The sequence below is a fragment of the Kogia breviceps genome, chromosome 6 (genome assembly GCF_026419965.1).
Source record: "Kogia breviceps isolate mKogBre1 chromosome 6, mKogBre1 haplotype 1, whole genome shotgun sequence".
Taxonomy (NCBI): Eukaryota; Metazoa; Chordata; class Mammalia; order Artiodactyla; family Physeteridae; genus Kogia; species Kogia breviceps.
This window is the reverse complement of record NC_081315.1, coordinates 53,907,554-53,920,855: the sequence shown is the minus strand read 5'-3', so window position 1 is coordinate 53,920,855 and position 13,302 is coordinate 53,907,554. Positions and strand designations below refer to the sequence as shown.

Genomic DNA, 13,302 nt, shown 5'->3' with positions numbered 1-13,302 from the left:
TGAATGGAGGATGGTCCTATGACTATTTTGACCAGCTGACTCTAGCAAAGTAATGAAGTAAAACTGTGCCAGTTGCAGGTGTAACCATGATATGGTCTAATTTTTCACTTCTTAATTCTTGAAAGTCAGCTGCCATGTAGTAAGTGCAAATAACCCACTGCCATGCTGTGAGAAGCCTACACCACATGGAAAGACCCTGGAGGATGAGATGCCATGTGGTGAGAGGGGGAGGGGGGAGAGGGAGAGGAGGGGGAAAGGGAGAGGGAGAAGGAAGGGGGGAGAGGGCGGGAGAGGGAGAGGGAGAGGGAGAGGGAGAGGGAGAGGGAGAGGGAGAGAGAGAGAGAGAGAGAGAGAGAGGGAGGGAGAGAGAGAGAGAGAGAGAGAGAGGGAGGGAGAGAGAGGCAGGCAGACACACCAAGGAATATCAAGGTATGTGAGACATGTGAGTGAGTGAAGGAACCACCTTGGACAATCAGCCCTGTCAACCCTTCAGATGACATCAGCCCTGGCCACTATCTAACTGCAACTGCAGGAGAGAGCTCAAGCAAGAAGTATACATCTGAACCCTGTCAACCCAAAGAAACACGAGAAATAAAATAAATTGTTATTTTAAGTTGTTAAGTTTTCAGGAGGCTTTTTATACAGCAAAAGGTAAACAGAAAAACAAACAACCTGATTATCTTTAACAAATAAATAACAAGGGAAACAAACAGATTGATGGAGGGGAGAATCTATGGACTGAAAGTTTATGAAAGACTTAGGGGCTTCCCTGGTGGTGCAGTGGTTAAGAATCCGCCTGCCAGTGCAAGGGACTCGGGTTCAATCCCTGGGCCGGGAAGATCCCACATGTCACAGAGCAAATAAGCCTGTGTACCACAACTACTGAGCCTACACTCTAGAGCCCATGAGCCACAACTACTGAAGTCCGCACGCCTAGAGCCCGTGCTCCACAGCAAAAGAAGCCACTGCAATGAGAAGCCTATGCGCTGCCATGAAGAGTAGCCCCAGCTCTCCGCAACTACAGAAAGCCCATGTGCAGCAACAAAGACCCAATGCAGCCAAAGATAAATAAATAAAATAATAAATAAAAGTTTATGAAAGACTTAAGATAATGTTTGAACTTTATTTGGATCCTGATTTAAACAAATAAATTATGTTTTTAAAGTTTAATGTATGTATGACACATTTGCAAATTTAAATATTGATTGGTGCTCCCCTGGTGGTGCAGTGGTTGAGAGTCCGTCTGCCAATGCAGGGGATATGGGTTCATTCCCCGGTCTGGAAAGATCCCACATGCCGCGCTGGGCCCGTGAGCCATGGCCGCTGATCCTGTGCGTCCGGAGCCTGTGCTCCGCAACGGGAGAGGCCACAACAGTGAGAGGCCCGCGTACCGCAAAAAAAAAAAAAAAAAAAAAAAAAAAAAATATATATATACATAGACTGGATTTTTGATGATATTAAGGAATTTTGTTAATTTTTTTAAGACTGATAATGGTATTGTGGTCATGCTTTTCAAAAGAGATCTTATCTTCAGAAATACATAGTCCAAAATTTATGGATAATATGGAATGCTGTCTACACTTACTTCAAAGTATTATAGGAAGGGGATAAGATCATGGAAATTTAAATGATACAAGATTGGACAGGAGTTGTTAAGTGTTAGAGTTGGGTGATAAATACTGAGTTATACTATTCTGTCTTCTTTTGTGTATGTTTACAACTTTTCCATAATAAAATATTTTTTCATGGGAATAAATTTTTAAAAAAGTGTTCCCAGGTTGGCTGGACTCTCCTATATCTCTCAGAAGCAAATAAAATCTCTGGAAGGCTCTGAAGCATTTCATAGGAAGATTATTAGCTCACTTTTTTTTTTTAAAAGAAAAGCACTAAATACATGAGGAAGAAAGACACTACGGGTAAGAGTTGAGAAAACAAAGTTCAGAATCAAACCCACAAAGACAGCAAATATACATATAATAAAGAGTATATGGAAGAATAATAAAGAAGGGGAACTATCAAAATTGAACCAGAAGATCTGGAAAAGAACAAAACAGAACTTCTAAAGATAAAAAAATTTATAACTCTTGAAAGGAAAAATTCACTGGAGTGCTTTGGTAGTAGAATAGAAGAAAGAATTAGTAGAAAGATCTGAAGAAATTATCCAAAATATAGCACAGATACTGAAGATAGTAAATGTGAAAACAAAACAAAACAGTTTAGTAGAATTGGGGCACAAGATGGGGATGTATAATAAAATTCTACTTGTAATTCCAGAAGGATGTATTAGAGATTGAAAGAGTCAAAGAATTACAAAATTCCATAATTGATAAAAGACAGGAAGATTCAGGAAGCCCAGTAATCCAATAATAATAAAAAGAAATCTGTGCTTACACAAGTTATAATAAAACTCCAAAATAAAGACAAAAAGAAAATGCTATAGCATCCTAAAGAAAAGAATGATCACTTACAAGGCAATGAGAATTATACTGACAGTTCACTTTTATGGAAGTCAAAAATAATTGAAAATAGATTCTAACACAAAAATAAACTCAAAATGGGTTAAAGACCTAAATGTAAGGCCAGACACTATCAAACTCTTAGAGGAAAACATAGGCAGAACACTATACGACATAAATCACAGCAAGATCCTTTTTGACCCATCTCCTAGAGAAATGGAAATAAAAACACAAATAAACAAATGGGACTTAATGAAACTTAAAAGCTTTTGCACAGCAAAGGATACCATAAACAAGACCAAAAGACAACCCTCAGAATGGGAGAAAATATTTGCAAATGAAGCAACTGACAAAGGATTAATTTCTAAAATTTATAAGCAACTCATGCAGCTCAATAACAAAAAAACAAACAACCCAATCCAAAAATGGGCAGAAGAACTAAATAGACATTTCTCCAAAGAAGATATACAGATTGCTAACAAACACATGAAAGAATGCTCAACCTCATTAATCATTAGAGAAATGCAAATCAAAACTACAATGAGATATCATCTCACACCGGTCAGATTGGCCATCATCAAAAACTCTAGAAACAATAAATGCTGGAGAGGGTGTGGAGAAAAGGGAACCCTCTTGCACTGCTGGTGGGAATGTAAATTGATACAGCCGCTATGGAGAACAGTATGGAGGTTCCTTAAAAAACTACAAATAGAACTACCATACGACCCAGCAATCCCACTACTGGGCATATACCCTGAGAAAACCATAATTCAGAAAGACTCATGTACCAAAATGTTCATTGCAGCTCTATTTACAATAGCCAGGACATGGAAGCAACCTAAGTGTCCATCAACAGATGAATGGATAAAGAAGATGTGGCACATATATACAATGGAATATTACTCAGCCATAAAAAGAAATGAAACTGAGTTATTTATAATGAGGTGGATGGACCTGGAGTCTGTCATACAGAGTGAAGTAAGTCAGAAGGAGAAAAACAAATACCGTATGCTAACACATATATATGGACTCTAAGGGAAAAAAATGTCATGAAGAGATTAGTGGTAGAACGGGAATAAAACACAGACTTACTCGAGCATGGACTTGAGGATATGGGGAGGGGGAAGGGTGGGCTGAGACGAAGTGAGAGAGTGGCAGGGACATATACACACTATCAAATGTAAATTAGATAGCTAGTGGGAAGCTGCTGCATAGCACAGGGAGATCACCTCTGTGCTTTGTGACCACCTAGAGGGGTGGGATAGGGAGGGTGGGAGAGAGGGTGATGCAAGAGGGAAGAGATATGGGAACATATGTATATGTATAACTGATTCAGTTTGTTGTAAAGGAAAAACTAACACACTATTGTAAAACAATTATACTCCAATAAAGATGTTAAAAAAAAAAAAGAAAAGAAAATAGATTCTAAATGCTGGAAAAAAATAGCTTTCAACCTAAATTATACAACCAGAGAAAACACCTTTCAAGAATGAGGGTGAGAGAAACATTTTCAGGCAAACATAAATGAGAGAGTTTACCTCCCAAAGACGCTCTCAGGAGAAAATTTCAAAAGTCTGGTAAACTAGTACTGTTTAAGGGAAATAATTCAGTCTAATGAAAAATATTCCGAAAAGGAAGGTCTGAAGTGCAAAAAAAAGGAAAACTTGTTTGTAATTCTAAAAATATTGACCATGTATAATTAATTGGATTTTAAAATTCAGGTAGCAATAAACTCTGGGTATTAACAGAATATGATATGGGAAGGAATATCAAACTTAAAGCATTCCTTAGCTCTTAGCATTATTCAGGAGAAGGGTAAAAATACTGACTAACTCTGGAACTTAAAAATGCATATTAAAATATGCAACATGGAAAAAAAATATGCAACATGGTAAGCTATGACGAAGTGAGATAGTGGCAAGGACATATATACACTACCAAATGTAAAATAGATAGCTAGTGGGAAGCAGCCGCATAGCACAGGGAGATCACCTCTGTGCTTTGTGACTACCTAGAGGGGTGGGATAGGGAGGGTTGGAGGGAGGGAGACGCAAGAGGGAAGAGATATGGGAACATATGTATATGTATAACTGATTCACTTTGTTGTAAAGCAGAAACTAACACACCATTGTAAAACAGTTATTCTCCAATAAAGATGTTAAAAAAAATATGCAACATAATCACTAAAAGGTAAAGTATGTAACTTCCACCCTAACAGAAAAAAAATGTAGAAAGCAGAAAATAAGAAAAACAAAACTGTACCAACCTAAAAGAGGACCAAAAAAAGGAGAATAAAAAAGAAAGAACATAAAGTTATACAAACAGAAAGCAAAAATAATGTGCTAAAGATGAATCCGAATCTATCACTCATCACCATCAATTTTAATGGATTAAATACTACATTTAAAAGTAAAGATTGTAAAAATAGATTTTTTTAAAAGTCCAACCATGGGTTATCTACAAACAGACACAAGATACAAGGTATATTGAAAATAACAGAATGAATACACATAAGGTACCACAGATTTATTAGTACAAAATAATCTTTAAGGCAAAAAGCATTACTAAAAACAGAGTCATATAAAAATTCAATTCACTAAAAAGATAAACTATAAATGTAGATGTACTTAATAACATGGCTTTAAAACAAAGCAAATATTAGCAAAAAACAAAGACATAGTATAGAAAATCAATATAGTAAAAAATTGCTTCTTTGAAAGAAGACTAATAAAAGTAACAAACCTCAGGCTAGACTGATCAAGAAAAATAAGAAGCACAAATCAATAATATTAAGATTTTAAAGGGAAAAGTAACAGATTCAGGTTACAAAAATGACAAATGATAATATTTAAAAAACATTGCAAAAATTTTAAAATAGAAGAGAAAAGGGAAAATCTAGAAAAGTATAAGTTACTAAAATTGAAAAATAGAAATTCTGAATGTCTCATAGCCATTAAAACATTTTGATTACCAGTTTTACAGTTCCATACAGAAACCACCTGGCCCAGGTAGTTTAACAACTTGTCTGATCATTCAAAGAAAAGATAATTGACATGTTATACATAATAAAGAGACTATTATATTCTATTTCAGGGAATGGGATGGGAGTGGAATAGAAGCAGAAATACTCTCCAGCTCATCTTATAAGGACAATATATTTCCAATACCCAAACCAGACAGGGACAGTATAAGAAAGGAAAAATGCAGGCCAATGTCACTCTTAAACAGAGATGCAAAAATCCTATATATATACACACACACACACACACACACAAACATATATACATATATACATGTATATATGTACATATACATATATAAGCAATATATATATTATATTACATATTATAATATATATAGTAACAAACCAAGTTCAATTGTGTGTAAGAAAGAAACTATGTATCTGCCAGGTTTCAAGGTTAGTTCAACAGTATAAAATCTATTAATATAACTCACCAAGTCAACAGGTTAAAGAAGAAAACTCATATTTTTATCTCAATAGTTTATCTCAATAGTTTCAGAGAAAGCATTTGTCTTTGTCTTCATTAAGGACAGTTACCATATTAAAATCATATGAAAGATAACAGTGGCTGAGTGGTAAACAGTTTATAATGCCCTCTCAGATGGTGAAGAAAATATGATTTGAAACAACTTTTTCAGGTTTAAATGAGGTCTTCCAAAAGTGTTATATTGTGAAGATGTGTCCACACAGGGTGATCTATGACTCTGCGAAGTCTTAAAGAACATGAGCTGTAATTCCCATAAAACTATCTTGCTTTTGAAGCATTTAATATTTTCAAGCACCAAAAAAGAAAGTAGAAGGCAGTGATAACCATTATTATGAAGATTTACCTTGAGTTTATGTTCTTTCCTGTTTACAATCACAGCTGTGATTTGCTGGTCCATGAAAATGAGAATGGTGACCAACAAAGCAGGTATAGCAGCTGCAAGGTACACCCACCAGGGGTTTCCTCCAAATGGTGGAACAAACCAACCTCGGTTTAGACTTGTTGGCTTTAAGTAGAGAGAAAACATTTTTTAAAACAATATTAATACATACTACTTGGTGAAAAATCAGTGGGGGAGACACATTTTTATATGTGGAGAGCCAACATATTAAAAAAAAGAAACAGTTTTACTGATAGCTTGGGCAAAGATTATTCAGCAAGAACCTCCTAAAGGAGGTTATAGTTGAGGCAATGTTTTAAATGAAGGAAACTGAGAATATACAGTGACGGAAAAGAAGTAAATGCCAATTTGCACATTTAGGATGCTCCAAGATAAGAATCAGGATGGAAGAAAGTGATTTAAGTTTACGGGGTAGCCATAAGAAAAACCCAAATGTAATATTCCGTAAGGAGGTAGGCAAGAAATTACAAAACAACCATGAATTTTGTTCATGGATTTTAGCAATTATACAGAAGTTGTTTCTACTACTGCCAAATTGTAATCATTTCATGATATAATACATAAAAAGCTACAAATATTTTAAATGTCATAATTAAGCTTATTTAAATATTCTCATCTTTCTTATTTTCATATTTTCCTATTCTTTTCCTAATTTTAAACAATATAAACAAACTAAAACAGAATCCTAACTATGAATTATTTTCTCCACATTTACTATGAAGAAAGCTTCACTTCCCCTCTGAAAATATTTCTGTCTCACTTTGCTCATAACTCCATCACTGAACCTATTCACATTTTACTACCTTTACCAGGTTGTGAGCTTATAAGGAAAGGAACTTTGTCTTGCTCTTCAATGCATTTCAAATTCCCAGTATAGGGCTTGACTCAAAGCAAGCATTCAGTAAATATTGACTTAACTAATGACTGAATAAATGAGCACTTACCTTTGCTAATAAATATATCATGGCAGAGAAAATGCAAAAAACATTTTGTTTGCTATAACACAGACATCCCTTCCTCATCAGGTAGTCATTAAGCTAAAACTGCAGTTCGTTTAATTTTTCTTAGCAAATATATGGTTCTCAGTGATGGAGAGAGAGGTTAGGAGTGTTCTAGAAAATAAGTGAAAGACTTGTGGTGAAAAATTAGATAGGGATATTTAAGAATGAATGAAATGTAAATATTACCCATTAGGCTTATACATACCCACAGGTTTATAAAATGAATAATTGCTATATCTTTGTAATAATTAAAATGCACATTATATATACACATGTGTGTATATGGCAAGTAGTATGGTGGCAGGAAAAGAGCACTGATTTAGTAAGGTAACCTTAGGTATTTTACTTAATTTTTATAAGCTTCAATCTCAACTTCATAAAATCAGGATGATGATAGTTACACTGCAACCTAGAATTATTATATGGATCAAGGTTATAAATTGATAACCTTGAAATAGCCAGTTGAAAATACTCTGGATATTTTTAAATACTCTAAAAATATAAAGCAGAGTTTATGATGTTACCATAAGGTATTTCCAATAAAAGTCAATATAATGTGAACCTTGCATTTAGTCCTAATCAGGCATTTAATTTTAGTGAAAAAATAGACAAAATGTATATATGCACCTAGCAATTGACCATTTATAAAATAAAGAAATGGATAATTGTACAAAACTAACTCAAAGAGAAATACAACAAACTAGAACAGGGGAAAGGAAAGAAAACCAAAGAATTCCAGGAATGACCAAAAGACAAGTTCACCTACCTTGAACTCACTTGGCACAATCAGTTTTGGAGTATCCACACCTACCAGGGCATCTATTACACAAAAGATGAGAATGGACAAGATAATGGCAAAGTCACTGATCAGTTTTCTTGCCTGAGAAAATAAAAAAGAAACCAGGGACCATTAGGCACTGGATATATATATTTGCCTCTGTTTGAAGTGAATGAAGAATTCTATATTTGCTAACAGTTTATACTAACAGCTTCATTAACAAATTAAAGGTGGTGTCATACTGCAGAGAGATTATTTTAAAAATTGCTTTTGCATCACTTTCTTACCTGGCCAGAAATAATCTAACTGCACAGAACAGGTCAGAGACAGAGAAAAAGAGAGAGAGAGAGAGAGAGAGAGAGAGAGAGAGAGAGAGAGAGCGTGTGTGCATGTGTATGTGTGTGTGTGTGTGTGTGTGTGTGTGTGTGTGTGTGTGTAGGCAGGGGAGGGGAATCAAAGATAATATATCCTTGAAGTACTGTACAAACACTCTTCCTGTATGCAATACAAAGGAGACCAGAATAAGGATGAAATCTCAAGGCATATAAAATCTGCACAAAAATACAGAATTCTGTTTATTATTTGGGAGGTAGCATTGTGAGCAGAGCAAGATAAATTCTACCGGTAACCTGAAAACTCCAAGAACCAAGAAGGTTCCAGTCCAATGAATGGGCTTAAGACCTCAGAGAAAAAAAAAGCAATGGAAGACAGAAATCTGATGGTTTCACTAATTTTGCCAAAGAAAATATTTTTCACTCTAGGCTAGTGCTTAAAATCTCCTGCATGTGGAGCATCTCTTTCTCCACCACTTCTTAAGTGTGGTCACCTAAACTTCCTAAGTACCTGCCTCTGGTCAGGACAAGGGCTGGATTTTATGGGAGTGCATTAAACCCAAACCTTTCCCATGAAGTGGGTGCAGAATGGCCATTTCTGAGTCAGTAGCGGAACACGGGACCATTTAGTTGGTTGGTGGTTCCTCTGCAGTGTCTAGTGGCACTGCCAATGGCCTGCGAGCATTACTATAGCACAGACAGCTGAGTTTCCCTGTAAGGTATGTACACATGGTTGTGCATAATTTGATCATTCAACAAAAATTTACTTAGCACATTCAGCCCTCTGTATTCACGGCTTCTGCTTCTGTGAAAACGGATGGCCAACTGTAAGTACCTAATACTTTGCTTGGCACTAGGGATACCACAGTAAACAAAACAGACACAGTCCATGTCTTCATGAAGTTCACAGTCAAGTCATACATGAGGAAGCCTGCTCCTAAACGAAATCAGGATTTATTCAGCAGTGATCACGTAATCTCAGAGCAGGCAGTCAGCTTTCTGGTGCTGCTAGGTGAACAGAGATCAGTGATGGGCTGAGTGGCTGCACAATTCTCAGGACAGAGGGTCTCTGGAAAGAGTAGTAGGACTACTGCAATCAGGTGTTCAACAGAAACTGAAGTGGAGAATGGAATTGCTTGGCGATGTGGGTGTGAAGGACATGGCGGTGCTCAATTCTTGACCGTGACCAGGTATCAGGAGCCTTGGGTACTAACTGGCAGCAGGGTCAAGGACGGCCATTTGGCCAGAAGTTCCTATCCCTCTTGGAGGACTGGTTTAGCTTTCCGGAGAAGTACACACAGAGGAGCAGAGAGCCAGCTATGGGACTTTTAGGGGCAATTTAACACCAAGCACTAATAGATGGCAGGGATCAATTTGGGGAAAACATACAGTACAGCAGTTAGAAGCGCACAGTTTCTATAGTCAGATTACCTGGGTTGGAACTCCAGTACCATTATTTCCTACTTGTAAATACTTATCCTTTCTTAGCTTTAATTACTCCAGCTGCAAAATGTAGCCAAAATAATCCCTTCAACTTCATTGGTCTGTCATAAGGATTACATAGGATAAGCCATGAAAGTGCTTTTTTAGCACAGCACCTGCAGCATCACAAACTCTCCTAATATACATTAACTCAGGTTATTCCAAGTTCCACAAAGCCTCTTTGGCTGCAGAAACCACTGGAATAACTAAATAATCTACTGTCAGGAGGTCTCTGAAAGAAATCTTGAATTCTAAGAAACAAGAAATAAGAACCCAGTAATAATATGAAACTGCCACTCAGAGCTCATTTTGGTTGGAAGTATCTGGAATCACTGCAGAAAAAGGATGCTTCCCAGGGGCTCAATACGGGAGGAAACACCCATTTTCTTAAGTTTTGTGCAAGTAAACTTTCACACGGGCAGCTCAGGATGGTCTGGCAAGAGACGGCCATTGTGAAGCAGGCTCAGGAGTATATTAAGATGTTACAGCAGACTCTCTGGTCCAGTAGGTCATGAATCACTGCAAGACCAGAGGTCATTGCCAAGGCAAAAAAAAGTTTTCTCTTCTTTATCACCCTCCCAATCCTTATTCACCAGATCCAACTTGTTAACAGCTCAGATATCCTACAAGTTGTTCTTTCTAAAGAGGGTAATGGTTATTAAAAAGGCACTTCTCCTCCTTCCCCCTACCCCCATAAACAGGAGAAGGGAAGTAGAGGGTAGCAAATGAATCCAATTGGCCATTTCTTGGTAGAAATGCCCCTAGGGCCCATACCTCTGGCCCTTCTAGGGGACAGATCTGCCTGACCAGAATCACTACCAGGCACCGGGGAAATGCTGCTTCTTTACTTAGGAAAGGAGCCATTCTCAGCCTGCCATAAACCAAGCACTGAAGCCCTAAACCTGCTCTTTCAGTAGTTTTCTTCATTTTAATTAATGGCAGATTATTTTCTTCCTATTGCTTAGGCCCCTAACATTGGACTATCCATGCAACTCTTCTCTTTCTCTCACATCCTACATCCAACAGGTCAGCAAATTACCTTCAAAACATATCCGGGATCCTGTCTCTTCTCATCACCTCCATTGCTATTCCCACCCTTATCTAAACCACCACTTTATCTCATATGGTTCCTGCTTCCTGTCTCTATACTCCCCAACTTGAGGACACTGCCAAGGTATCACCCAGAATAATCATGTTAAAATTTAGGTCAGATAATGTAGAAGGCAGAGTAATGCCCCTCTAAAGATGCCTAATTCCTGGAAGCTGTGAATATGTAATGTTACATGGCTAGGGAGAATCAGAGTTGCAGACAGAATTAAGGCTACTAATCAGACGACCTCGCAATTAGGGAAACCATCCAGGATTATTCCAGTAGGTCCAGTGTAATCACAAGAATCCCTGTAAGTGAAAGGGGAGGCAGGAGAATCCGTGACAGAGTGATGCAGCGTGAGAAAGACTTGACTGGCCACTGCTGGCTTTGAAGACGGAGGAATAGGGCCAAGAGCCAAGGAATGTGGGCAGCCTCTAGAAGCTGGAAAAGACAAGGAAAGACAGTCTCCCCCAGAGGCTTCAGAAAGAACACAGCCCTGCCAATACCTTGATTTTAGCCCGTTGAGATATATTTCAGACTTCTGACCTCCAGATCTCAAGACAGTAAATGTGTTGTTTTAAGCCATCATGGTTGTGGTAATTTGATACAGCAGCCACGGCAAACTAATATAAATAAACAGATAGTTTGGGCTTCCCTGGTGGCACAGTGGTTAAGAACCTGCCTGCCAACGCAGGGGACACGGTTTCAAGCCCTGGTCCGGGAAGATTCCACATGCCACGGAGCAACTAAGCCCGTGCACCACAGCTACTGAGCCTGTGAGCCACAGCTACTGAAGCTCACATGCCTACAGCCCGTGCTCCGCAACAAGAGAAGCCACTGCAATCACAATGAGAAGCCCACGCACAGAGACGAAGAGTAGCCCCCGCTCGCTGCAACTAGAGAAAGCCCGCATGCAGCAACGAAGACCCAATGCAGCCAAAAATAAGTTAATTAAATAAATAAATTTTAAAAATAAAATAGTTTATTTACGTTTAATTATTAGTTTCACAAATTTATATATAATATATTTATGTTATATATAAATTTGGTAGAACCCCTTGGCAATGGCATTCTTGTCAAGTGTGGCACTATTATACTATAGGTATAACAGTAGCTAAAAAGTCAAATGCTAATAATTCAGGATTACATTTCTTAAAATGTATGGGGAAAGAAAATATACTCTATTAATAATATTGTTTAACCTCATTAAAAATCACAGCTAGGGTGATATGTTCTGTACAGTTATACTCACTTCTATTTCCCCTTCCTTCCCCTTAAATTGTACAATACAGTTCAGGTACATCAGAAATCACTCCTGGAGCATGTTTATTGTAAGACATTCATTTCTAAGATAGTGGATCTGGTTTGAACTTCATAGTCAGGAAATTGATTTTCCCCAGGCCACTTCTGTATTCAATTCTAAATCCTCTAATTAGCGAAGGCAGGTAGGGGTGCTATTTTAGCAGGCTCTTCAGGTCTTACCCTGTACTAAAATTAAACTTTAATTTGAACTGCCCGAAAAATGTCAAGCGCTGAGTATACAAGCTTACTAGATATACCCTAGGACCCAGGTACAGAAGCATGGTGTCTGACTTTAAGGAAGTAAGAATCACTCTATTTGGGTCCTTCTCACCTTTCCAAACACATTTAGCAAAAGAAACATGTAAGAATTTCCTTTCATTTTTTAGTTTATTTTATCTTCCCTTTTCATCAAACTTGATCTCTTGCAGAAACTCCAAAACAGTACCCTTTTATGTGTCAATATATAAATAAAGAAATCAAATTAGAAACCCATAGTCCCTACTTCCCTACTAGCTATTACTGGTAATGATTAGGAGTGCCAAAGTGTTCATGTAAAAACTGTTCCCACAAGATTTCATGCCCAATCCTGTGGATTCAGGGGCCTCAACTTTAGCTTGGACAAACATCATAACTAATGGGTCCATCCAATCAAATGCTAAGTCTCTCTAGGCTGAAACTTCAATATCCTAGGAATATAAACTATCACAATCTAAATGAAACACAAGTTAACTCATATATATCAAGGACTAACTATAAAAAAGTTTGCTGTCTTTTCTGGAGTGGTACGCTCCATAGTGGTACACTCCATACACATAGCACACATAGATGTGCTATGACATATAATAATTCCTACTTCCATTCTTGAATGGGGAAAAGGAAAGCGTGTTTCAACTAAGATTCTTGTATACCAGAATGGTTTTGAGCTCTTTTATTTCTGTTTACCATTTTTTAA

General features: G+C 37.4%; 1 protein-coding gene across 6 annotated transcripts in view; it reads right to left on the bottom strand.

Moving 5' to 3' along the window:
- Positions 1-13,302, bottom strand: part of SLC4A4 (solute carrier family 4 member 4) — a 354,105-nt gene that overhangs the window by 35,548 nt on the left and 305,255 nt on the right. For all 6 annotated transcript variants that reach the window (XM_067035812.1, XM_059067191.2, XM_059067198.2 and 3 more), the window contains exons 17-18: positions 8,133-8,246; positions 6,309-6,470 (exon numbers count right to left, since the gene is read on the bottom strand). In XM_067035812.1, the coding sequence (XP_066891913.1) occupies positions 6,309-6,470; positions 8,133-8,246 (276 nt within the window). The remainder of the gene's footprint in view (positions 1-6,308; positions 6,471-8,132; positions 8,247-13,302) is intronic.